At 50.3% G+C, this 25,185-nt stretch overlaps 1 protein-coding gene across 4 annotated transcripts; it reads left to right on the top strand.

The window, feature by feature from the left end:
• The first annotated feature begins 8 nt into the window (after positions 1–8).
• Positions 9–24,028, top strand: FBH1 (F-box DNA helicase 1). 4 transcript variants are annotated; one of them, XM_080578354.1, is made up of 21 exons: positions 9–59; positions 1,969–2,133; positions 3,105–3,646; positions 4,827–4,957; positions 5,339–5,474; positions 5,721–5,911; positions 7,838–7,954; positions 9,523–9,617; positions 10,959–11,127; positions 11,760–11,988; positions 12,967–13,054; positions 13,685–13,771; positions 15,292–15,428; positions 15,925–16,024; positions 16,505–16,626; positions 18,596–18,671; positions 19,478–19,675; positions 20,311–20,433; positions 21,020–21,126; positions 21,948–22,076; positions 23,170–24,028. In XM_080578354.1, coding segments are annotated over exons 1-21 (3,048 nt in total). In that variant the 5' UTR covers positions 9–58; the 3' UTR covers positions 23,275–24,028. The 4 variants fall into 4 exon arrangements, with proteins under 4 accessions (XP_080434480.1, XP_080434482.1, XP_080434483.1 ...); XM_080578356.1 differs by having other exon boundaries at positions 17–59; positions 1,966–2,133; XM_080578357.1 differs by lacking the exon at positions 9–59 and adding an exon at positions 580–1,527.
• Positions 24,029–25,185: the final 1,157 nt, after the last annotated feature.

Genomic DNA, 25,185 nt, shown 5'->3' with positions numbered 1-25,185 from the left:
GGTCGGCGGGGAGGAGGGCGGGGCCCGGCCTCCGGGAGCGCGCGGGGAGCGCGGAGCGAGTGAGTTTGGGGAGGGGAGGGGGGACCCTTCCCTAGCAACGGAGGTGTTGCCATGGCAACGGGGGGCACCTAGCAACGGGGGAGCGGGGCCGGGGGGGGGCCTCGCCCGGGGAAGGGGCTTGGGGGGGGGGGGGAGCAGAGCTGGGGTTGCCATGACAACGGGGGGGGTCCCTGGTTTGAGGGGGGGCTTTGGGGGTTGGGGAGGGGTCCATTGGGGATGGGGGGGGGCTTTGGGGATGGGGGGGGGCTTGGGAATTGGGGGGGTCTTTGGGATTGGGGGGGGGCTTTGGGGATTTGGGGGGCTTTGGGGATTTGGGGGGCTTTGGGGATTTGGGGGGCTTTGGGGATTTGGGGGGGGGGAATGGGGAGACTTTGGGGGTTGGGGGTCCCTTGGGGATGGGGGGGGATTGGGGATTTGGGGGGGCTTTGAGGATTTGGGGGGGGATTGGGGGGGCCTTGGGGATGGGGGGGGGTCCTAAGGGTGGGCCTCAGCAATAGGGGACCCTTTATCAATAGGGTCTGTGGCAACAGGGTCCTTGGTAAGGGGAGGAAGGGGCTTCACAGCGGGGGGCTCCTTTGCAGCGGGTCCCTTAGCTATTTGGGGGGGTCCTCGGGGGGGCTCTGGGGGTCCCTCGGCTGTGGGATGAGGAGGGGGCTGCCCTGAGGCACCGGGGGCACCCCCCAGAGCCGGGGCGGCCGTGACGGGGCCCTGCGGAAGGACGAGGGCAGGGAGCCCTTTGCTGTTTGTCTTGGCCGTTGGTGCCAAGAGAAAAATGTGGGGAAAAGGGGGAAAAAAACGTGGACAGTTTGAAGCCCGGAGGGGTCTCATCTTCTAGCCCCGGGCTTCTGGGATCGCACCTCACGCCGCGATCCTGGCACGTCGGGGTTTTGATGTCCAGGGCTTGGGGAGCAGAGGCTTTGCCCCCGTTCCTGCGCCCCATCTTTCGCGAGACCGTGCGGAGGCCGAGCTCCCTGGCTCTGATATTCGGGCATTCGTGAGAGAATCGGGGGTCCTGCATCGCTCTGCCCCGTTCCAGATTTAAAATCTCAAGCGACGAGCGCCGCTTCTGAATGTTCACCTCCCTCGCGGCCTTCCTCGCCTTTCGTTTTCGTCCCGTTGTGGGGGAGCGCGGCCCGTGGGGAGCTCAGCGCCGGCCCCGCAGGGCTGACGTGGGCGAAAAGGAGAAAACCCCACACACGAAACCCGCTGACCCTTGGCTCCCGCTATCGATTGCCCTCGCGGCTGCCAGAAATGTTTCGCGGGGGCTTATCCCCTGCCGCACAGCGCGGTAATAAAGCCAAAGTGAAGGCAGCGGGCGGCTCTTCGGAGGGAACCCGCATTATCAAGAGGAAGCCCGTCCTCTGCGGTGCTTTCGGTTTCCCTTCGTGCCTTTTCCATCATCGGGAGCGGCGCTGCTCGTAGTCCTGCTCCTGCCTGCCCTCGTAAAGAAGAGAGGAGCCCTTGGAGGTTTCAACGAATGCCTGCTGCCTCCCTCGGGGATGCGCGCGAGGCCTCCGCGGGGCCCCTCGGCATCCTGCTGTTTCCGCAGCCGCCTGCGTTTGCCTCTTCAGCCCCCAAACGCCCGTCGGGTTCTGGTTTTAGCCCGTCGGGTTCTGGTTTTAGCCCGTCGGGTTCTGGTTTTAGCCCGTCGGGTTCTGGTTTTAGCCCGTCGGCTTCTGCCAAAACTTCTCAGGCGCCGCGGGATGGAGCCAGGGGGTCGCAGGTGCGGGGACCTCGGGCGATTCCGACTTCAGAAGCTCTGCTCCGCTTGGAGGAAGCCCTGGCTCAAACGCCGGGGCCGCCCTGCAAAACTTCGGAGAGGAAACTTGCGCGTCTGTTAAAGGGGTGCTCTGCGTCTTCCCCCGTGCTAACCGTTTTCTTTTTCCTTGTTGCACGCTGGCGAAGCAGTGAGGCGGTTCAAAAAACTGCACTTGATGGCTGGCGACTGCAGAGCTCTCGCGCGGAGCGCCGAAGGTTTGTCCTCCCTGACGCAGCCCTTGAGCCAAAAGCACAGCAGCCGGGACCTCAGCAGGGGCCTCCAGCCCAGCCAGCAGGGAAGGAGGCATCGGCAAGGTACGTTGTTTGCAAGCCCTCTGAAGCCCGAGGGATTTTTGGGAGGAAAACTTCAATAAGGTGGCAGCAAACAAGGCTTTTGGGCCCTCCGTCATCGGCCTCTTGCTGTTGGAGGGTGATGCCGCGCACGGTGAGTTCAAACGGGACTCAGAAATCACTGGGACAGCTTTTTTTTTAAGCAGCACTTTGCAAATGAGGCCTCTTTAATTCATTTCTTCATCGGCATTCCGAAACGAAATGCGTTAAAATCAGCAGTAGCTGCTTGTGATTTCTTTTTTTTTTTCCCCAAATTTCCTCTTAGCTAAGCATCGGGCCGTGTTGCAGACCAGGAGGAGGACGGAGGGAATGCTCCTGGTGCTGATAAGTGTAGTCAGCGGGCGACGCGGGCTGCCTGGCTGGCGGAGAAAGAAGGGAGAAGCTGCTGAGAGCATTCCCTTCCCGAGTTTTGCTTTCCTTTTTGGTCTCCAGCGCTTTCTGGCCTTGCCGCCGGGAAGCATCTGGCCAGAAATGGCTGTTTATCTCTTAAAAGCCTCGGTATCTTATCCTGGGATGGAAGCAGCCCGATACGGGCTTGATGCTGTATTTTCTAAATTTTCTACATTACTGCTCCCCAGGCTTTACGCATTCCTAGCTGCAAGGTCTCTTGAGAATATTTGCAGTGCTCCTCGCCAGCCTTCCGTCCTGACCCCATCCTCCTCGCCGACCTTCCGCTTTTATCCGTTTTTTTAATCCATTTTTTTTTAATCCGTTCCTCCCAGCACCAGGTTATGTGGACTGTGAGAAAAATGAATCTTGTTCTGTTGACTTCCGTAGGCCGCCAGAGGAGCTGGAGAGTTCACCTGTGATAAATTCATCTATCTGTGAGCTGAGAAATAACGAATGCCTCCGGTTTCCTCCGTAGTTCAGTTAGGAGCAACGTGCTTTGCGCTGTTTCTGATGCTTCCCTGATGCTTTTCCTCCTCTTTCCGTAGCCCAAGGGCGGCAGAAAAGCATCACGGATTACTTCAAGATCTCCCAGACACAGCACGTACGTGGGGAGAAGAACGTAAGAGTGAAGGAAGAGCTGCTGGACCCTGTTTTCATCGAAGCTGATGAGTCTTTCAGCAGCGTCTCCACTTTGCTGGAGGCCGGTGGTGGTTCATCCTCCTTTCTGGAGGATGAGGACTTTGTACCCGCTCCCAGGAAAAGCTCCAGAAAACGGCCTCGGTCCTCTGCAGCTGCAGGCAGACCCAAGAGAGAGCACGATTTGTGGGGTGAGCCCGAGCAGAAGCCAGTGGTTCGTCCCAAACGCGCCCAAATCAAGCACGAACTCGATGATGGCGAAGTGGAACCGATCCCGGATGCACACTACGGGCTCCTGGGGACTCGCAGCTGGGAGGTGCCTCAGGGAAGCATCGAAGATCTCCCTGCTGAAGTCCTGAGGAACGTCCTCGCTTTCCTGCCGGTGACTGACCTGTTTCAGAGCGTGAGCCTGGTGTGTCGCTGCTGGAGGGATGTAGTCAGCGATCCGCTGGTAAGCCCTGCTGGTTGATTTGGGCCTGTCCTTCTCTGCTGCTCTGTTTTTTCTCAGTGTTGCGGCTTCACAGGTTGCTGCAAATGCATCCCTGCTGTGTCTGTCTCTCTTTGTCACCTTAATTCCCTAATGCTCACATCCTTTCCATCCTTTCTTATTCAGTTTTCTGAATTTTTTTGGCCCTCAGGACTGCAGTGAATACCTCCTCAGATGACAGTCTCAATGCTGGGGTAGCTTTCCTTGATGCATTCTTCCCTTACGTGGAAAGAACATCCTGTAAAACTCCCCCAAATCCCCTTTCACCCTTTTCCATGCAGGTTTTTTTTTTTGTTTGTTTGTTTTCCTGACAGGGATCATGCAGGAAATTCTGGTTATCAGACTGGACTGTGTCCTTTCGCAGCCGGTGCACATCCCTGTCCCCAGCCTGTGTGTGTGTCTGCGTGTGTGGGGTCAGCTGTAGTTAAACAGTTTTACAGCAATGGCCTTTAACTCTGTTTTCACAGAGCTTGGCTCATCTGCAGTCAATGCCATCGTGGCACAGACAGTCACAAACCCTCTGGCCGTCGTTTTGGGGGCAGCGAGGATCTCTGTGCCTCAGAGGCAGTTGGCAGCACTCGACTGGCTCACCGCTCACTCTGTAAACCCCCAACTTATACAAAAAGGTTGTCTCAGCCTCATTCAGAGTGGAGGGGGACTAACCACGTGCACTGAATGCTCCCTGTGCTCAAGTCCTCTCCCAGGGCTGCTCTTTGTTTTGGAACAGCCTAAAAGGCATCGCCCTGGCAGTTTTTACTGAAGAAGTCCCAGCAGCAGGGTGTAGGGCTTCACGGGCACACGGATTTTGAGCACTGAAACCCTTCTCAGAGCAGATCCGCGCAACGGTGCGGGAAATATCCTCATTCCTATAAGAACTGGACATTTGAAACCAAGCTGATGTCACCCTGTTCCCATAATTCTGGAAAAACCAGCCTTTTTTAGACATGTTGACAGTCTAAAGGAGGAGCAAGCTCTTCTCTCTTTCCTTCCCCATCTCATGCTAGGTGCCTGTTTCCATCAAGCTACGGGGACTTTTTGAAATCGGGGTCCCCTTTGGACGTCACGTTGAGTAGCTTACCGCCAGAAGAAGCCTGTTTTCCAGTGCTCTGGGGTGAAAGGCGGTGATTTATGTTTCACATTCCAGTTCATTCCCTGGAAGAAGCTGTACCACCGGTACCTGATGAAGGAGGACGTGGCCCTGTGCGCAGTGGAACAGATCTTGCAGGATTTTGCCATAACAAAGCAGCACGAAGGGGCTGTCTTGGGGCTGATCAGGTAAGTCCACTTCAGCGCTTGGCTTTGTAGCTGTAGATCCTCAGGCCTCTTTGCTTTGGGTCTCGTCCCGTTTTATCCTGTGAATTGCCGGAAGAGAAGTGGGTTTGTCTTCTAAACAGGTAGATCTACAGAAATATGAGGAAGGAGGAATTATTTTAACAACAGAAATCACCAGGGGTGGTATAGAATTAGGCAAAAAAGCACCACCTTCTTCCTCTTCTTCGCTGAGAGCTCAGGTAACGAGCTTGGATGCCAGCACCCGCCAGGCGAATCCCCAAATAAAAAAAAAAAATAGTGTTGTTTTGCTTTGGAGAGGGCGTTTTCCTGTAAGCTCACTTGATAATGCTTATTTACACACGCTGCTGCTCCCGTTCTGTGCAGGTACGTCTCTGCCATTCCCACCAACAGGAAGGTAGATCCCGGCGTGGTTCTCCCGCTCCTGAGGAGTCATCGCCTCTTCTCCAAGGCTGAGGTCTGCATCGCCAACACGCTGCCCCACTTACAGAGCAGGCCGGGGGTAGGTTTTATTCCTCTCCTTCATCCCCAACAGCTGCTGGTGCTTTGAGGTTGTGTCTCCCCTCTCACATCTGGAAGTTTTCCCTCTGGAGTTGTACTCTGTGCTGTTCAGGGTGACTGAAGAGAATTTAACTATTCATCATGGCATAAGTGGTGGGTTTTTTTTTTTTGAGTTTGAAGCAGGATTTACCTGTTTCTAAAGGCTCAAAGCTTTTTGCTCAGTCTTCCTTGTTGTTCCCTGCACCAGCCTGAGAACGTGTGGGCCGTGATCACAGCTATGGTGCTTTTCTCCGACGGCGTCCGCGATATCCAGAAGCTGATAGCATGTCTGCAGAGACCCTCCTCTGCCCTGTCCGTCGTGGACGTGACCGAGACCCTTTACTGCATAGCCACGCTGCTGTACGCGATGAGAGAGAAGAGCATTGCCATCACTAACAGGTGAGGAGTGGAGAGATGCTTCCTGCCCGACTGCCCCTTTCAAGGCATGGCAATATGTGATATTCGCTGTGAATATATGCTCCTGAGCATATATTCTCTTCCTGTTGGTTCGGGCTCTCCAGTTCCTTCGTGCATGCAGTTTCTTGGGAACATTGTGTACAACCATAGCCTTCTGCAGGAACGTTTGGGAGCATTGCCTTTAGATTTGCTTTAATTCCTGGACCTTAATTTCAGAGTCCACTTGTTTTTCAAAAGAAAACCAAGTTTCAAGTCCATTTATTTATTCAAGAAAAATAACTTTTTTTTTCATAAATAAAAGCAGGTTTCAAAGCAACTGTAGAAATTTCTGCTTAGAATTAGATATGTATCGGTTAAAACAATGCATTTATTACTTTCTTGAGACTAGTTACTCACTTCTGTCTTCTTAAACGATGCTACAAGTCCCCTGGGCCCTCAGTGCCTGTGCTTAGCAGTCTATTCTGCGCCTTCTGGTCACAGAGGTGTCTGGTAATGCAGGTCGGAGCCCACAGGTTGCTTCAGAATTGCAGTGAGGGTGAGGTAAGGATTAAGGACACGCATAAATTCGTGTAAGACTGGAAAGGAACTGCACTGGAAAACAAATCTATAGCCAGAAAGACGACAGTTCTGTAAGTTGCCCTCTGCAAGTTCTAGCCCAGCCTGAGTTCATCCTCTGTTTAACCATGGGCTGTGTGCTCGTGCGACCAACCAGGGAAATCAGGATGCTTGTTTGGCCTGTCAGTGACTGCTAATTGCTGGCTAAATTCATTAACTTGAGTAAAACGTCTGTGGAAGATGTGGCAGACAGAGGGCGTCACTCACCAGTAGTCAAAGTCACCCACATCCCGTCTCCACCTCCTTGAACAACCTACACCAGGAGAAATATGAATGACCACCTCTCTTCTGCCATTATCTCTTCAAACCACACCGGGTTTGTGATTATAAGGAGGAAAAATGTCCTTGAGGAACTGCCTGGGACCTGTTTGCAGCTCCTAGAGCAACCAGTGAGTCTGAGCGTGCAGGTCACCTCATGTGAGACCCAAAGTCTTTCTGGGAATCCGTCCTGGAGTCTGGCCCAGGGTGGCAGCTGGTAGGTCCCAGGAGCAAAGCCGCACTAAAAGAGTTAAACCACGGTAGTGGCAAGCCCGAAGTAGGACAGTGAACTTGGAGGGAAATTAATTTAAAACCACCGAGTCACTGGGCTGCTCTCTTTGCAGTACCAAAGCCCCATGAAGCATTGTCAGGGGTAGCACACTTGTATAAAATAATTATCTGACAGTTACTGAAACTGATTCACTTTAGAGGTCTAAATTAGCCCCAGGTTCTCTCTCAGGCTGCCCCGGCCTCTTGCTGATGGTGGTTTGGCAGAACACAAGGGTTCTGTGGACTCTGCTCCCACTTCTGTGGACTCTGCTCCCAGTTCACGTTTCCGTGACAGAGCCTGGGACACAAACTTTGCAAACCCCAATCAGGAGCAAGGGAGAGGCCACAAACAGAGCTGTCCCCGCAGCGCCTTTGCAGTCACTTTTCAAGGTATCACTAACTACATTTTAAAATAGTAATATTGTCTTTACAACCCACTAAAGCACTCGCTGGAGCCTTCCTCCTGCAATTTGTTCCAGCGCTGTCTCAGATCTTCGTGCCTGATGCCCTGGGGTATCCTCAGTGCTGCACAGTGCAGGCAGCAGAAAACTTTCTGATGAGCTTCAACAGAAAAGCTGTTGGCTTATTCCCTTCGGAAGAGAGTTTGGGTCCTACCACTTTGCTGGAAAAGGTGGCTTGCTTGGGCTTTGTGCGTTCCTCTGTTGGAAGCATTCAAAATGTTGGTGTCTTTCACGTGGCTGCAGAAGTTTAATTTGTTCCTGATGATTTCCCAATGATAGATTCCCTTTTTTTCCTTTCTGCCAGGATCCATTACAACGTTTTCTACTGCTTGTATCTGATGGAAAATGCTTCAGTAACTATGCCACAGATGATACAAGAGGAAACACAGTCTTCACAGTGCAGACAGGACTTCTGGTCCAGGTAATGATATTATAGGTGGTCCCAGAAGGTCACCGGTGGAATGGTGAACCTCAGTTGTGGAGCAAAATCTCAAGGCAAGGCCTAGTAGACAAGACTCCAAGATTCCTAAGGATTGGTACAAAACTTTATTCTACTCCTTGCCATCTTCTGCCTGAATTCTTAGAAGAAAAGCAGAGGCAGACCTTAAATCTGGAAAAATTAAGTTACTGGATTTAGGAGTCTTTATTAGCCAATGGGGCTAGGTGTTGGTGGAACACTGTGATGGCTGCTGAAATTTTGCACAGCCTGAATCACCCCGAAATGCCCTCCCAGTTCGTGGCTCTCCCTAAGGTAAGAGGCCTTGGGAAGAGGAGAGAATCCATGCTTTAATTTTAACAGCCAGTTCCTCGAGAAGTGCAAGCTGCAGTCGTGCAAGATGGGGGCTGGCTTGCTGGTGATGTTACTGTAGTGCAAGTAATGTGTTGGTTGTTTTTTTTTTTATAAGAATGTTATTTTCTGTGAATGGGAGGAAAGAAGACACCAGCTGCAGGATATTGATTCAGCTCCTGTTTTCTGGATCCTGTTGCATAACTGTTATTTATTAACTGTTACGTATACAGCTGCTATAATTTATCACTGGTTGGCTGCCTGGGAAGGAAGGGAAGGGAGGAGTGAAACAGTTCCAGGGCCTGCAGAGAACCAGGCTTGATGCCCCTTCCGTTGCAGTTATCCTGGGCTGAGTCACTGAGCCTCCTTGTCCTCATCCCCAGTAACGCCTTCATCCCTCACAGAGGCCCAGCAAAGATAAATCCTATAAAATCACCGATGATTTAAGGCGCAACAGTGATAGAGGCCATAATGAAAAAGAAACCCAACAGATGTTGGCTTTCGTTGCGTCTTGGCTTCCCAGCCCTTTCACTCTTTCCTGTGTCTTTTTTTCTGAGCAGAAATTTGCTTGTTCCATAAAAAAATAAGTCCTGGGGGCTGTGAAATGTCAAGGATCCTTAAAGAAGGCTTTCAGCACTTACACGTCCTATGGGGGAGGCCCCTGTGAGAAGAGCTGGTTCGTGCTGATTACAGGTTTCAGAGCTTTATGAATAAAACAATTGCACTCCAGCTGGAAGTGCTGAATGCGTTTCTAAACATGAATCAAAGCTCTCAACTCCCGTGTGAGGCAGGGATAATTGATGTCCTACACTGAAGAATACGAGAGCAATTTAACATACATGCTCCTAAAAGCAACAAAACACCCCAAACCTAAGTTGCTGTTTGTTTTCAATGAGCCTAAGCTGACGAGGTGCCCAATTCCTTTTGAAGGCATGGCTTAGGGCCCTTGAGGACATCTTTTCCCATGTAACCTTCCACAAGGTTTACTTTTTAGTTTTGCGCTCTCCAGGCTTTTCTTACTCAGCGGAAGGGGCTGCTCTTCTCATTTGCACAATGACTTCAGTGCCACGTTCCTGCTTGTGGGGTGGGAGAAATCACTCGTGGGTTTCCTTCTGCCGTTAGTACATTTGGTTTTGTGGCAGGATTTTTCTTCTTAATTCTTTTGCTCCTTTGTGTTTTTTTTTTTTCTTTTCATTTTTTAGTCGCTTGTCCGAAGTGAAACTGACTCACGAGCAGCAAAGGATTTTGAATCACAAAATTGAGCGTGGTCAAGTGGTGAAAATTATGGCATTTGCAGGTAAGAGCCAGAAATTATGCTGTAAGAATAAGTGCGCAGCCTCTAATTCTGCTCCGTCCCTCCCTGCTTCTTCTGCCTGAGGAACCGTGTGGATTTCAGGGGATCAACCTTACCTTTAATCACTGCAAAAATCAGAGAAAGCTTTTGCAGAGGAACAGGAACGGTGGCTACCACTGTGCAAGCTGCTTAAATGTCGTGGTGGGGCACAGTGCTGGAAACGAGCGTGTGGGCACTGCTGATGACTGCCCAGAGCAGGTTGTCAGGAAGCCAGGAGAGGAGAAGCGACTCTCCACGCGTTCCTTCATCGTGTGCTGGGTCTGTTTCACGGTGTTATTGTCTGCAGGCCGCTAGACGGAGCTGCTCTTACTTGATCAGACTTAGCACCTCCGTAGGAGCAACGCAAGCCAAGAAATCGTCTGCACTTGCGCTCTGTTTTGAAAAGGGGAATCACTAAAAATCAAGGAAGCTTATTTAAAGAGAAAGGGAGAAGTAAATCATCTCCCTTCACCTGCAGAGTTTCCTTTAAAGACACCCCGCTGGGGGCTCAGGGCTGATTCCTGTTCTCCGCCAAGTTACGCACAGAGCTAAGCAGCACAGTACAGAAGCCACCGTTGGCGGTTTCTGATGTCTGGAAAAAGCCACGAACTCTTGACAATTCCTCTGTAACTGCAACAAGGCAGAGCAGAAAAAAGAGCTTGAGGAGCTGCTGGCAAAAAGTACAAAGCCTTGTAACCCTTCTCCAGATGTGAAGACCCTTGCGAAAGGGTCTGTTAGCTAAATGCGATGCAAAGGATGCCTTAGAGTGAGTGATGCCGTGGCAGAAAAGCTGAAAGTGTTTCTGCATCTATGCTCTGCGTACAAGGTCTTGGAAGCACCGGATCCTTCCCTCGGGGGTCCACCAAAGATTTGATGTCAAATTCAAACGAGAAATGTGCTGGATGAAATACGCTTCGGTACTGTTCATTTCGTGGTCTGGGCTGTATCGCCCAAAGGAAAGGAACCCATGAATCATTTAAAAGAGCAATTCTAACATTTCATTTACCAAGCTTTCTCTCAAGGGGACCGGTATTTTCACGCGTGCTCAGAATTCTAGAATATTGGGTAGCAAAATGCTTTTTTTAAAAAGCTTTTTGGCTGCAGAATGGGATTTTTCAAAACCGCTCTGCTCCGCGGCTTCTGCTGATTTCATTTGAGGCGGTGAAGAAATTCCCATTAGCTGCAAATAGCCCTGCGGTGCCACTAGGACAGCAGCGGAGGGGGAAGGTAAAGCTGCTAAAAGGTGGCCAGGTTCGTTCGTTCGTTCCTGTCGATGATTTTTGGTTACTCTCCTCTGTTCTCCAGGTACAGGAAAGACCTCGACTTTGGCCAAGTACGCGGAGAAGTTTGCCGACCTCAACTTCCTTTACGTGTCGTTTAGCAAAGCCGTTGTGGAGAGGGGAAAATCTGTCTTCCCCAGAAACGTTACGTGCAGGACTTTCCATTCGTTAGCATTTGGAAGCGTCGGCAAATAGTGAGTGGGGATTTTCGATTCGTTTGCTGAAGACCAGGGGAGAAGGGAATACATGGCAGGAAAGGAAGGTCTGGTTGTGAAGTAATTATCCACAACTCAAGGAAGCAAAAATAATGGCAGGAAACACTTGATTTCTTTTACCTGCCTCACTCCAGACTCTTAATTGCCATGTGATTCAGTGGCAAACCCACTCTAAACTCTGCTTTTCTTCAGCAGAGAAGGCGGTTTTGTAACCCGAGTTGTTCTAAGGATTCAGTTTCCAGCACCACCAGCACTTCTGTTGGGGCATCTGTGCTGCAGGCAGAAGGGAAAATGGGCCGTGGCACAAAAGAGGAGAGGAATCCTCCTGCCTGGCTCTGAAAACAATCCGTAATTGCTGGGGTGAACAATGGGAATACCTCTGTGGCTTGACGTTTTGTCTATGAAAATCTATAAAATGAATGAGGTTTTGCTTCCACCAGGAGTACAGTGAGGATAAGTAGGTGCAGATTTTTAAGATGTTCCATTACTAGGTTAAAGTGGGGTATATAAAACAGCTTCTCTACGTATTAGTGTGCAGCATGACCTATCTTTTCCGGTAGGCTTTTTGTCTATGTTTCAACATCTCTTGTTTTTCGTCGTCTGTGGCACAGCTATAACGAAAAAGGCAAGCTGAACGTGTCGAAGCTGACGGCTTATACCATGAGCTTCCTCATCCGGAACCGTGCTGGACAGTCTCGGGTCATAAGAGGAAAAACAGTCTTGCAGACCCTCGAAAACTTCTTTTCCTCTTCAGATGAAGAGATCTGTGAAGAGCACACTCCTATTTGGTTCATAAACACCCACGGAGAGAAAACACTTGTCAGCCCAGAAGAAAAGAAAGTAAGTACCCATGGTGAAAGAAGAGTCGGGCTGCAAGGTGTAGAATATTTCTATAGTCATCCCTTAGCTCTCATAGTTCATGGGTATTTGTGCTTCAGCTGTAAGAAATGACTGTCAAAACCTATTCTGGTGACAAATCCAAAGGAACCGGGCCTGATCCGCTCGCACAGCTGGTTTTTAGACAGGAGATTTACAACTGTTGCTGCTCAGTGCAGATGTTTCTTCCCTGTAACAAAAAAGAGAAAGGATTTTATGTATTTGTATCAGGACCTGAGGGGCACTGTGACATTGCATGTGAAGATGATAAACATTTTTATTGTAATTTTGATATGCAAAGCCAAAGCCAAGCATTCTAATCTGGAGCACAAACGTCCCAGCAAGCCTTAAAGGACTGGCATTGCGGACAACGTGGGCTGGAGTCGTGGAGAAAATAAGCCTTTCTGCTCTGCCTTGATAACAGCTGATCAGATCCAGCCCAGCTGGCACAAATCCTGTCTGCAGTCGTTGCTGCTGGCAGGGAATGAATTGTAAGCCTCAAAATATTAAATACCTTTAAACACCTCGCAAGCCATGCAGAGAAACCCAAATAAATACAAGGTCTGTGTAAGTGTACAGAAGGTAGGGGGTCTTGTTTCATGCTGTCCTAACAGCTGGACCAAAGAAATGTTCTTTTTCAAGAGGCTACTGCTAGAAAAGACTGCTCTGGGGAGAAGTTAACTGGTAGTGAAACAAAAGAAAAAGGAGGAGAAAGGCTTCAGAGAATTAGACGTGGACAGGCTGTATTTTAAGCCAGAAGGAAAAGTTCAATTAGGAAGTTGTCTGGAAGCAGGGAAGGAATTTGGGAGGGATATTGCATTTAAATGCTGCAAGCTGATAGCTTGCCTGTACCAGCTACTCTGCCATCTCAAGGGCTGCTCTGCCTGGACTATTTTTCTGCTTAAAGCAAATTATCCTGACCTTTCTGTTTACTTTTTCTAGATCAATGTGGAAGAAGCAAAAGAGATATGGCGCAACATGAAGGACCTGAACGGAGATGTAGAGAAGAAATACAAGATAACTTGTGATGGTAAGAGAGTACAGATGTCAAACAGCCTTCAGGTGAAGAGCAGTAATACAAAACTGAAGGGATACATGCCTCTTACTGCTGGCTGCGTACCAGGAATAAGCTTCAAAAAGTACAAAACCCCTGTTCGGCTGCCACTAGCTCACCAGGGAGCCCAAAAGCGGGAGGTTTACACTTTTCCTACTTGGCCTCAGAGTTGGTGGAACTATTTGGATGTGTGTGATTGGCAGCAAAGTCATGGAAATTCTGTGTCAGACAGAGGGCAGATGAGTGCTAACAGAGGGAGTGCTTCTTGCTGACACCAGCACATCCTTTCCTCTTCTTGGCATCTGTGAGATAGTGCCAGAGGTGCCTCGTACTGGGGAAAACCTTCTTCCTTGTCATCTCCTCTGTGCAGTTAAGCCATCAGCATAGTTGCCTTCCACCAGTGCAGTCAGGCTGCTTTTTTTTTACTTTATTTCATCCTTCACACAGCCGAAGACGGACAAGCGACATCTGGGAGCAACAGAATTTTGCAACCCTCCTAAATGTCATGCGACTTCCGAGCGAGGAGTAGGGCCAGAAGTTGCTTCTCTTAAGAGATCACGACAAGCGGATGAGCTTCTCACTGACACGCTTTGTTCTTTCTCTCAGGTTATTTGAAACTCTGGCAGCTCAGTAAGCCTCAGCTTTCAGGATATGATGCCGTTTTTGTCGATGAAGCACAGGACTGCACCCCAGGTGAGTGGTGGCAGGAGAGCTGCAACCTTCCCAAGCACTTTACAGACAGCACGTTCGTGTGCTCAGGAAGGGTGGGTGTGAGAAGTAGCACAGTTTAAAAATGTCTTTCTTTCAGCTGTAACATTATAACTGACCCTTCACTTGGTCCCAGATCCTTGCAGACTGAGTAAAGCAGCTTGCAGTAGCAGCAGGGTACAGGAGAACATACGCGGCAGCAGAGGGGCAGTAGCTTTGAATAGCTTTGCGCATCCAGACATGCCATCCAGCCCATTTTGCTAGTGCTTTGCTTTAACAGCGTAGCCAAGGATGTGACTTATTGCGAAAGCAGGGAGACGTTCAGTGGTTCAGCTATCAGAAGAGCAGAGCTGCTCCATCCCAACCAGGCACAGCATGCAGGTCTTGCCTGTTCCTTGCACCACTCTGGGAGTTCCTGAGTGTTGGGGTTTAACCCAGCAGACAGCTAAACACCACACAGCCGTTTGCTCAGTTCCTCCCTGCCCTCCCACGTGGTATTAAAATCAGAAGAAAAGTTCAGGAACTCCTAGGTTGAGACAAGGACAGTTTAAGAAAGAAAAAAAAAATAAGTTTAGGGAAAAAAAAAAAAGAATAAAATAAGAATATAAAAAAAGAAATGCACAACTTAATTGCTCACCACTCACCAACCAGCGGCCACTTCGTCCCTGAGCAGCAGGAGCCCTTCTGGCCAGCCCCCTCAGTTTTATTGCTCAGCATGACATCGTATGGCATGGAACGTCCCTTTGGCCAGTTTGGGGTCAGCTGTCCTTGCTGTGTCCCCTCCCAGCTTCTTGTGCACCCTCAGCTTCCTTGCAGGGCGGTATGAGAAGCTGAAAGTCCTCGATTCAGTGTAAGCACCGCAGCAACTCAAACATGGGCGTGTTATCAGCGTTATTCTGATCCTAACCCCAAAACACAGCACCGTACCGGCTACTAGGAGGGAAATTAACTCTATCCCAGCCGAAACCACTGAGCCATGTAGCAGAAGACCATCGGCTTTCTTTGCCGGAGTTATGAGGAGTAGCTCTCTGTTGTAAAGCAGGTTGAATTGTTTCTGCCAGGGGATCTAGGTGGACTGAATTGTGTGCCAAGGAACACAGGAAGGGGGACAGAAGATGGTTTGATCTTTTCAGCAGCTGTTAGGCTTCATCAGACCATCTCCCACGTGTGCTCTTTGGACACTGGGGCTCGGGGGATTTGGCTGCGCTTTCACAGCTGTGCGTGATGCAAGCCGTTGTTCTGGCAGCATGACAGCCTTGTGCACGCTGTCTGAAGGGGACTGCAGGGCTAAAATACTGGGAGGATGCTTGCAGAGCTTCTAATGAGCTGCACGATTCCCTGTGCTGCTCCCCAGCTCGCTTTCTCCTGCAGCTGTGCTGACCTCATCTTAAACGCCGTGAGTTGCGAGGAAAGAGGTCTTGCCTCGATACAGGCACACGATAATTCACAGTTCCCTCTTGCTTTACGAGCAGGCTCCCCTTTAATGCTCTGATGTTTTCCTGCAGCCATCGTGGATATTGTGCTCTCACAGACGTGCGGGATAATCCTCGTAGGAGACCCTCACCAGCAGATCTATAGCTTCCGAGGTGCCGTCAATACCCTCTACACGGTGCCTCACACCCACATCTACTACCTGACCCAGGTAAGATGAGGATTTGCTGCTCTCTTTCTCTGGTCAGATGCCGAATGCAGTGGAAAATGTCTCATGCCCTTCTTCAGAAGGCATCTAGCTGCCAGACTTCTTGAGTTCACCATCGTGGAGTATTTGCTGCTCCTGGATTAGCGGCACACTCTTCAAACTCTGCACCCACTGTGCTGGAGTGATCCCACCTTGTCGTTAGGAAAGGCGTGTGGCTTGAAAAATGGGTAGTGGGGTATTGGTTTTTTGGCCTGATTAACAATGCAGCTACACCATTTTCACAGCTAACATAAGGGAGGAACCTTTAGGACTCCTTGCAGAATGAATCAGATTAAAATAAGACAGCCTGGAATGGCTGTGGGGGGATTTGGGTGCATTTTCTAAGAGAAAATGTTGTCCAGAAGGTTGGTGGAAGTTGTGTTCTCTATATATGGTAATACTTTTGTAGGTTATAAAAACTTCTTTTCCTGCTTTCTGTTTCCTTCCCTTTTCCACGTAGAGTTTCAGATTTGGTCCTGAAATAGCTTACGTTGGAGCAACCGTTCTGGATGTCTGCAAGAGCGTCAGGAATAAGACGTTAGTGGGAGGAAACCAAGAGGGTAAGTCGTGTCGGTGGCAGGTCTGTTCGGCGCCTGCGAGTCACAGAGCTACCAAAGCTTAGAATCATAGAATCCCAGAATGGTTTGGGCTGGCAGGGACCTCAAAGCCCACCCAATTCCACCCCCTGCCATGGCAGGGACGCTTCCCAGCAGCCCAGGCTGCCCCCAGCCCCATCCAGCCTGGCCTTGGGCACCGCCAGGGATGGGGCACCCCCAGCTCCTCAGGGCAGCCTGGGCCAGGGCCTCACCGCCCTCATAATAAAGAATTTATGTCTCCCTGGAGCCTTCTCTTCTCCAGGCCGAGCACCTCCATCTCCCTCAGTCTGTCTTCACAGGAGAGCTGCTCCAGCCCTTTGATCGTCCTCGTGGCCTCCTCCAGACTCTAATAAGCCCATCTCAGGATTAATCCTGATTTATGAGAATCTTTTTTAAATATCTAGTTTCCAACTGCCCTGGCTAACTGGGAATTTCTTTGTGCAGGTGATGTGAGAGGCAGCATGGAAGGGAAGATAACAATCCTATCACGAAGCAATTTTAATGTGTTCGAGGATGCCGTGAGGCTTACTGGGAGACAGGGGCGGATTAAAATACGCGTGATTGGGGTAAGGAGAAATTGCCGTTGCATCTTTTATGTCCCCGGGCCTGCAGCAGTGACACCTTTGTAGGTCTTGAAATAAGCGTGGTCACTGTTGTCCTTAGCACCGAGGTTTAAAATTAACACTCAAGGAGAAAGCCTGGTCATTTGGAGCAGCTGTTCCTCAAACCCATGCAAGCGTGACTCCCTTTTTAGGATCATCTTTCTGTGCGGTGTGGCCTCTTATTTCATCGGGTTCAAACAAGGCAGCAGCAGCTCCAGTCTGCTGGACAGGGCGAGAGAACGTGATACGTGGCTGCAACACGTCACTGCGACTGTTTGCGTTAGACGGAGTGCTGCTAATTGCTTTTGGCTGCTGGCAGCATCACTGTGATCCTGTATTAGGGAAATAAAAATCAGCTCTAAATGCAGGCTGAGCGTAAGCACCCTCCTCGTCTCTGCCAGCAAGGAAAGGCAAGCTGTGCCCCGAGAGAAGAAACAGTTTTCAAGCTGTCTCGTGAGACAAAGACAGCGGTTGAAGCTGGAGGTGACCCTGGGGCTTGTAGGTGCAGTGATCACTCCTAATTTCCAGTCCTGTGGTGGGCTGGTCCCAGTCTCAATATACCCAGGAAAGCCTGGGTAAGCTGGTTTGCCAGCCTTGCTGCTGAGGGGAATTGAGATTTCCAGCAACGCTGAACTTTAAACCCTCGAGGAAGCTAAGCTAAGGCTGCACCTAGCTACCCTTCACCTTTCTCTGACTTCTGTCACTTCCATTTCACTTTTTTTTCTGCATCAGTTTGAATGTTAATGTTCTTCGAGCCGTGGAGTAATTCAGCATCTAGAAGGTAAATGTATTTGATAATAAATCTGAAACTGAATAAAATGGAGTCATTCTCATAGGGCCTTTATTAGAAACAGGTAAAATTCTGATCTTTTAAACTCTGCGGGTTGAGATATCACCTCTGAAAGATTCACTGGAAAGCTCAGAGCATCAGAATCTTTCTGTTCTGAGGTCTGCACTGAATTTTCATCTGAATCTTCACAGTTCTTCAGGTCTGCACTGAATTTTCATCTGCAAAAAGCACCCATCTATCTGAAGCAGGAGCCCGTGTGTGTGCATGTCTGCAGAAATTCACGTGCTTAATTCGCAGGGACGTTTTAACAATGCTCCCCATTTCAGAAGCATCAGAAGAATCCTCAGTCTTCAAACTCTGAAACGCGGATAGCTGTGATTTAATCGGAGATCCTGTTCTGCACCTAGAAATGTAAAAGCGCAGAGAGTGAACAGCTGTCCTAGTGCTGAACGTGTTTGAGGAAGAACCTGGTGTTCTGAGTTTTAGGCTGATATTTTAAGTTCTTTTTTTTTCTCTTTCTACTGGGAAGTTGCATTTTGGAATTGAGGAAATGCTTGAACTGCCTGCCCTGCAGCAAAGCGCTCATCTGTCCTCGCGGTTTTAGCATTGCGGAGTGAGAAGCGTGAGCTAAGACCGAGGCCTTTGAGAGAACAAAACAAAAGAAACTGGGAAACAAGGAGGGGGAAATATTTACTTTCTGAAAGTAAATATTGCCAAAGCGGAGCATTTTGGTTTGGTTTACGTTACTAAAACATCTACAGGCAGTTTGTCAAGCTTGTCTGCCTCGTGGTGGTCCATCATTTCAGGAGAGAGGCTGCAGCTGGCTCCTGAACAACATCGAGTCCGTAGGCCAGGAGCATTTACAGCACAACAGATATCTAAAGTTTGTTTTAACAAAGCAACGCGCAGCTATTAGAAGCTAAAATGAACACAACATTAAATTTTTTGTTAGTGGAAGAGGTAACATAATAGGAATAATTTTCCCTCTGCATCTTCAGCACGTTTCCTTTATTCCCTCCTTCTTCACGTCAGTAACCACTGGGCCCTGTTGGCTTATCTAGAAACTCTAGGCAGCACCTTTTCTTGTGTATTTAAAAAAAAATAATTGTTGTGTTTTTTTGTTTTTTTTTTTTCTTTTCATAGGGGCTTGCCTGTTTTGGCCTGAGCAGGATTTATGACATTTGGAAGCTCAGTCAACCCGCAGATAAGCGGAAGGAAGGTGAGTACCTCCTCACCCATCTTTCTGTGAGCCTCCCTCCAGCAGCACTGATGTTTTAGTGCAATGGAAGGCTTCTTGGTGTTTTATTTTATATTTCCTCAGGCCGATGTGGCCTGGCTGGTGTTAATACCAGAGAGGCAGAACCTGGGGGGTCTGCGTTATGCAGCCCTCTGCAGTTTCCCTCCGCCATGCCTTGAGTACAAGAGACCGATAAACTGCTATAAACCGATAGGTTGGGATTTTTTTTTTTGCCTTTTGTTTTCTGATTTAATTTCATTTTTCATTTGTCGAAAGGCTTTTCCTGTTTGGTTGGTTGATTGTTGGTTGTTTTTTTTATTGTATCTATAACCTAGTTTGTCGAACGCTCTGTCACGTGGTTCCTTTTCTCTCGTGGGTATCGTTTAGGAAGTGAGTCACTCATTTAAAATCTCCCTCTGCCTTGGCAGCGATTTGTGTGCATTGTTATGTACAGAGCAGAGAACAACAAACGAGTTACTGAACTGCCGGAGGGGGGGTGTGTGATGGATCATATACGTGTCGTTACTGGTTCTGGAATATGAGACACTTGGAAAACTCCTCTCCATCTGGGTAAAAAGAAGGAATAATGCAGGTTGGAAGGGCCCTAGGGCTGTTCCTGGTCTGAGTCCCATCTCCAGGCTCTGAAGGTCCCACTAGAGTCTTTCCAGACTGCTCAGTTTTTCCCCTCGATTGTGAATTTTTTACTCCGAAATTTGATCAGAAATCAAAAATGCCTTTTATTACATGTGCCTGTAACGTTAACGTGTCCTCTTCTGCATTCTCCTCAGCAAACCTTGTCATAAATGACCCCTTTATCAGAAGATGGGAAGAAACCGATGGCTTCATCGGTTTGAAGGAGTACGCAACGCGCATCGATGACAAGGAGCTGCAAGTGAAGATTGCAATAGTGGAGAAATACAAAGAGCGGATGCCTGAGCTGGTGCAGAAGATTGAGAGCAGCCACGTGTCACGAGAAGCTCTGGCAGGTAAAGCCGAGCCAAGTCTTAGAGAAACAAACCCGGGTCTTTTTTCGCTCCACCTTCAGTGCTGAATCCGCCTCGTTCTGCGCAGAGGCTGCGTTTGGGTCAAGCCAGCCTTTTAGGGAGAAAGGGAGGAGAACAGCAGCTTTCGGGGTACATTTTGGGCTCCAGGTGGAGTTCAGGGCAATGAATCCGCCACCAAAGGATTGCTTAAGGCGGCTTCGCTAGGGGCAAACAAAGCTTTGGATGTGGCATTTTCTGCAGATGGAAAGCCCCAGGGCTTTATTCTCTTCTTGTGATTCCTGGTGTAGTCGCCCTGCAACTTGCTAACTAAAATTTGGGACTGGGGGGGACAAAGCAATCATGCTGAAAACTCATCAAATAAAGAGTGTTCCCGTTCGGGAGCTGGGGCTGCGGTTCCGGCTGCTGGTAACCAGACATTTTCCCTGGCAGGGAAGTTGTCTGTAGCAGCCTAGGTTCCTGTTAGCAGTGCTCCGCTTCCAGTTCGTATCTGGGGAGAGGTGAAATGAATGCAGAACAAAATCAATTCCTTTGATTCGGTGCCTTGTGAAACGAAGACACCGCTTTTGCTGCAGCGACTGATATTTTGCCCTTCTTGTTCCTGCTCTAATTCCTTGCAGATTACATAATAGGCACCGTCCACAAAGCCAAAGGCCTGGAGTTTGATACGGTGCTGGTCGCAGACGACTTCGTCGGCTTGTTAAACGCCGTTCGCGATGACAGAATACCGAACTCCCTTATCGGTAAGGGAACGCCTGCGAGGGGCACCCATCCTGACCTGGAAGTGGGAAAGCAAAGTGTGCTGCTGGTGCTGGTCCTGCAAGGCCGTGCTTCCCAGCAGCTCCTGTGACGCTGGCTGTCCTAGTGCTCGCTGCTCTTGTGGTTTCCTCCTGGCAACACAGAGGGACCGCGCTTGGGAAAGCCACTCCTGTCTTTAGGCACCACTAAGGTAAAGCTTTGGGAGAGCAGCTCTCTTCCCAGCAAGCAGAGAGGAGCCTGCAGAGTGAATCTGGTTCAGCCGATGACACAGAAGCTCCCCAAGCGCTGAGTCTGTGGTTGGGGAGGTGGAGAAACGCGTGGCAGCGAGCTGCTCCTCTGGGCATGCAGAATCCTGCCCTTACCTCCAGGGGAGAAGGTGAAACAAGGCAAGAGATTTTAGTGGTGAGAGATTTTAGAACTGCACAGCAAACCCAGGAGGGTGCTGCTCTGCAAGCCCGTGCTCTCCCGGAGCATGGGATGTCCTTCCAGGAGCGCTAGCTGAAGCATTGGAGTGGCAGAGCTGTTCATTCATGTTTTCTAAAGCCACCGGTTATCTTTCCTCTGATCTAGGCATGTATCCTGAGGATGAATGGAACCTGCTCTACGTGGCGGTGACACGTGCAAAGAAATGTTTGTTAATGTCAAAGTCCCTGAAGATTATTTTGGCGTTGGCTGGGGTAAGCGAACTCTCTCCAAAGTAAGCAATACCTTGAAAAGGGAATTCAGGGCCCTGATACCCGCGCTTCGTAGCACGCTGCACCAAAGCAAGCTATCAGTTTCCCAGAGCAGCACTGCCTGGGAGCTGCAGCGGTGCCTCGGAGGCGCATTGCAGAGGCAGAGCAGCAGGGAAGAGCAAGTTCCCACTGTCCCTGTAGGGTTTGGGGTCTGGAGGCAGTTCTACAAGCGACGACGTCTCGGGCAGGATGGGTCGCTGCCAGTTTGAAAAAGCCCTGAGAGGGACAGCACCCCGATACCTATAAAATCTGCTCGTCTCTGATCGTAAAATTTGCAGGGTCTGTGTGTGGTGGAGGAGCATCAAGTGAGATTTGTCCTCATCCTGAGATTCATGCTGATGGTAGACTCTGACTTCCTGGGTTGTGGCTGTAGCAGACAAATAAGCTGAGGACACTTTTTGTCCTCGGTTCCCACTGCTCCCCACTGTGCATTCGGTAGCAAGACACAAGGTTGCAGTGGTGCAGCATTTTTCCACAGTCCTTTTGGGTGTTGTCTTCCAAGGAGTCTGCCTTCTTATCTCAGCACAAGCGTGTAGGTTCCCTTTTCTGTCTGCCGTTTTTGCCCGCTTCCTTCCTTTCCAGCTTTCACTTCCTTCCTTGAAAGCTCCCATGAATTCTGCTTGGTTTTGCTGCCACTGGTTTTGGGGTTTTTTATTTTGTCACTGGGATTTGGGGTGTTTTTTTGTTTGTTTGTTTTAATAAGCCATGTTGCAAGTCACGTCTCTCAGCTCCCTGGAAATGTTGTTTTTCCCCCTGTTCCGTAGGAGCATTTCCTTCGAGCGGAGCTGTTGAGCAAGGCTGTGAAGGATGGGGCCACAGTCACTTGTTCTGTGCCACAGTGTGCGCAGCCCCTGCAGTCCAGGCTGGTTGTGAAGAAGCTGCCTTTGACTTACGTATGTCTCCTCCGACCTCCTCTCTGCTTCTCGGTCTTGACCAAACCCACCGAGGGCCTCTGAGGTCGTGTGTTTAAACGAGGAGCCTTCACAAGCTGCTCCTTGTCACGGGGTGGCCGTGCTCGGTCACTGCTCCGAGCTATCACAAGGGGAGGGACAAATTCAGTGCTAAGCTTGTGTGGAAGCGAGCAGGGAATGTCCCGTGGCTGGATCCCGTGGTTCAGCCCCTTACTTCTGCTCACAGCCCAGTCTTGTAGTTGGGGACGACTTCCTGAGTGCATGATTCAGGGTGGTGGGGGGGTTCCTGCAGTCTCTTAAGTCTTTACCTCTTCTAATTGTGGTCTCAGGTGGAGCCACTTGGGGGTTTTGTCGTGTCACGGCCCATTTCTTACTCTGCAGCGGCCATCAAACACCCACGTAGAGATTAGCAGGGCACCCTTTGTCCTTGCCAGTGGCCGTACGTGAACTGGCGAGAGGGTGGCAACCTGATTTTTGCGCCCAGTTTTGGTTTCAGTTCCACTTCGTGGCTCTGGGGTTGGTCCTCACCCAGCAAGCTCTCCTCGTGCCAGGATCTGCAAGCACACGGTGACTCTGTGGAGCTCCACAGCTGGGACTAGAGTTGGCAGATGGCTCCAAGCCATCAGCAGCAGATGTGAGCAGTAAGGGCAGTGCGTGACCCTAAATGAGGCAAGCTGACTGAGATGGGCCCAGCCTCGGTATCAGCTCCTGGCTCGCAGGCAGGATTCACTCCCCAGCGTTGTAAGGAGCCATGCACGTTTACGGGGGGAGATCACAGAACCATAGAATCAGAGAACATTTGCGGGAGGAGATCATAGAACCACAGAATCTTAGAATCACAGAACATTCACGGAGGAGACGCCAGCTGGCAGCCTCCTGCTTCACCACAGAAAACCTGCACGGGGACATTTGGCTGCAGCTATTAAGCAAAATTGCCCCAGAACGGATTTCTTTGCAAGGGAGGTGGCACGAGATACTTTGGGCACATCACTGCTGTCTTCCCTGGACGAGGCTGGGAGCAGAGGCCGTGCTCCTCCAGCCGTAGCATCCTCTTAAATCTCTCTTTCCCTTGCAGAGCAATGGCAGCACGGATGCAGGTGGGTACCTTTGCCACTCGTGTGCGCAGAAGCGTTTTGGAACCTTGACATCTCTGGCCTTCTTCCCAGCACTTCAGGAATAACACATCCTGGTGTAACAAAGCCTTCCAGCTCCGAGAGCCCTTGCTTCACCCTGAAGCCGTTCGGGGTGCAGGACAAGGCCGGTTTTCACATCCATGCTCCTTATCAGGTGGATATTGGAGCAGGATTTTGGACCAGCTCCAGGAGGAACCTTCCAGGTTCTCTGCAAGGAGGCGCAAGACTTTTTCTCGAGCCCTGCCTTGTCCTCCAGGAGCTGGTCAGCATGGCCTGCATCATTGCACAGAAGAATATTCACAATGTAAACTCTGTTGGACAGGACTGCTTTTTTTTTTTTTGAGCATTACCATCCATTCCTCTGTCACCAGGAAAATACTTCCAGTGACAAAGCTGCTGGGATTTTCCTGACTCCTCCATCACATCATGCCTCGGGAAAATCCTTCTGACCCAACAGAGGAGGAATGTGATGCCAAAAAGTACCCAGCGAAACCATTTATTCCTAGAAAATGAACCTTTTCCTGGAGCCTGCTTTAATGGCAAAGTTTCACTCTCAGCTCTGGATCACTGGGGAAGAAGGAAATCAGTCATAACTGCTCCCAGCTGAATTAAAGGAATTCTCCTTACTTGCAGCCAAGAGGTTTCCCCAGACTTCGTGTCTCTTCTCCCTGCAGCAAAGCCTACGGGGAGGAGAGGCAGCATCTGAAGAACTGCTTTGGTTTGGTTCCAGTCTAACACAGATGATCAGAGAGAAGCTGGAGAGCGTTTTTAATGCTGAGATAAAATTTGTAACAACAACAACGAAAGCCTTAATGCTTTTTCTCTTCAGTTAAGAAGTCATCCTGAGTTGTATTTCTTTACCAGCCATCCCAGTAGCAGTGGTACCAGCAGCACGGTGGCCTTGTCAACCAGAGGGTGGCTTATGCTGTCCGCGTGAAGACAGAATCAGAGAAGCATAAATATCCGAGTTGGAAGGGACCCACAAGGATCATCGAGTCCAACTCCTAGGTCCCCAAAGGACCACATAAAAATCAGACCCTGTGTCTGAGGGCGGTGTCCAAACGCCTCTTGAACTCTGTCAGGCTCGGGGCCGTGACCGTGTCCCTGGGCAGCCTGTCCCAGTGCCCGACCACCCTCTGGGTGCAGAACCTGTCCCTAACCCCCAGCCTGACCCTCCCCTGTCCCAGCCCCATGCCGTCCCCTCGGGTCCTGTCGCTGTCCCCAGAGAGCAGAGCTCAGCGCCTGCCCCTCCGCTCCCCTCGTGAGGGAGCTGCAGGCCGCCATGAGGCCTCCCCTCGGCCTGCTCTGCTCTGGGCCGAACAAACCAAGGGCCCTCAGCCATTCCTCACACGTCTTCCCCTCTAGACCCTTCCCCATCTTTGTAGCCCTCCTTTGGACACTCTCTAATAGTTTTATGTCCTTCTTACACTGTGACGCCCCAAACTTCACACAGTGCCTGAGGTGAGGCCGCACCGGCGTGGAGCAGAGCGGGCCGGTGACGATGCCCTGGCTGCTACCAGAGCCCCGTGCCACGAAGAGATCAAAACCGAAACCGATGCAGGCAGAGACCTGCTGGACATCAGCCTGGAGCCACGAGCCGTGCCTGGCTGGGAAAGCTCCCGCATCCTGTTGACTTCCACGGTTAATCACTGAATGGCAGCTGCTTCGCTGGCTCTTTTCGCTTTCCGAGCGCCAGCTCCAGAAAGGCTTCCGTCTTCCCGCTCACCTAAACGTGGGCAGAACAATGCTTGGGAGCTAAATGGAACTGCAGACGCCGGACCAGGGACCTCCTGCGCTTCCTTGCAGCCTCATTTATTTTCTGCCCACCCCGTGACACCGGGGAGGAGAAGGGGAGTGAAGTGCCATGACAGGAGGCCTTGCTCGGCCATGAGTCCCTACAGCAGAGCGCACAAACATGAGAAAAAGAGACAGAAGGGAGGAAAGGACAGGAGTTGTGA

This window comes from Anser brachyrhynchus (genome assembly GCF_964034855.1).
Source record: "Anser brachyrhynchus genome assembly, chromosome: 1".
In the NCBI taxonomy this organism is placed as follows: Eukaryota; Metazoa; Chordata; class Aves; order Anseriformes; family Anatidae; genus Anser; species Anser brachyrhynchus.
The sequence above is the reverse complement of the archived record's forward strand: the minus strand, read 5'-3'. Positions and strand labels throughout refer to the sequence as shown.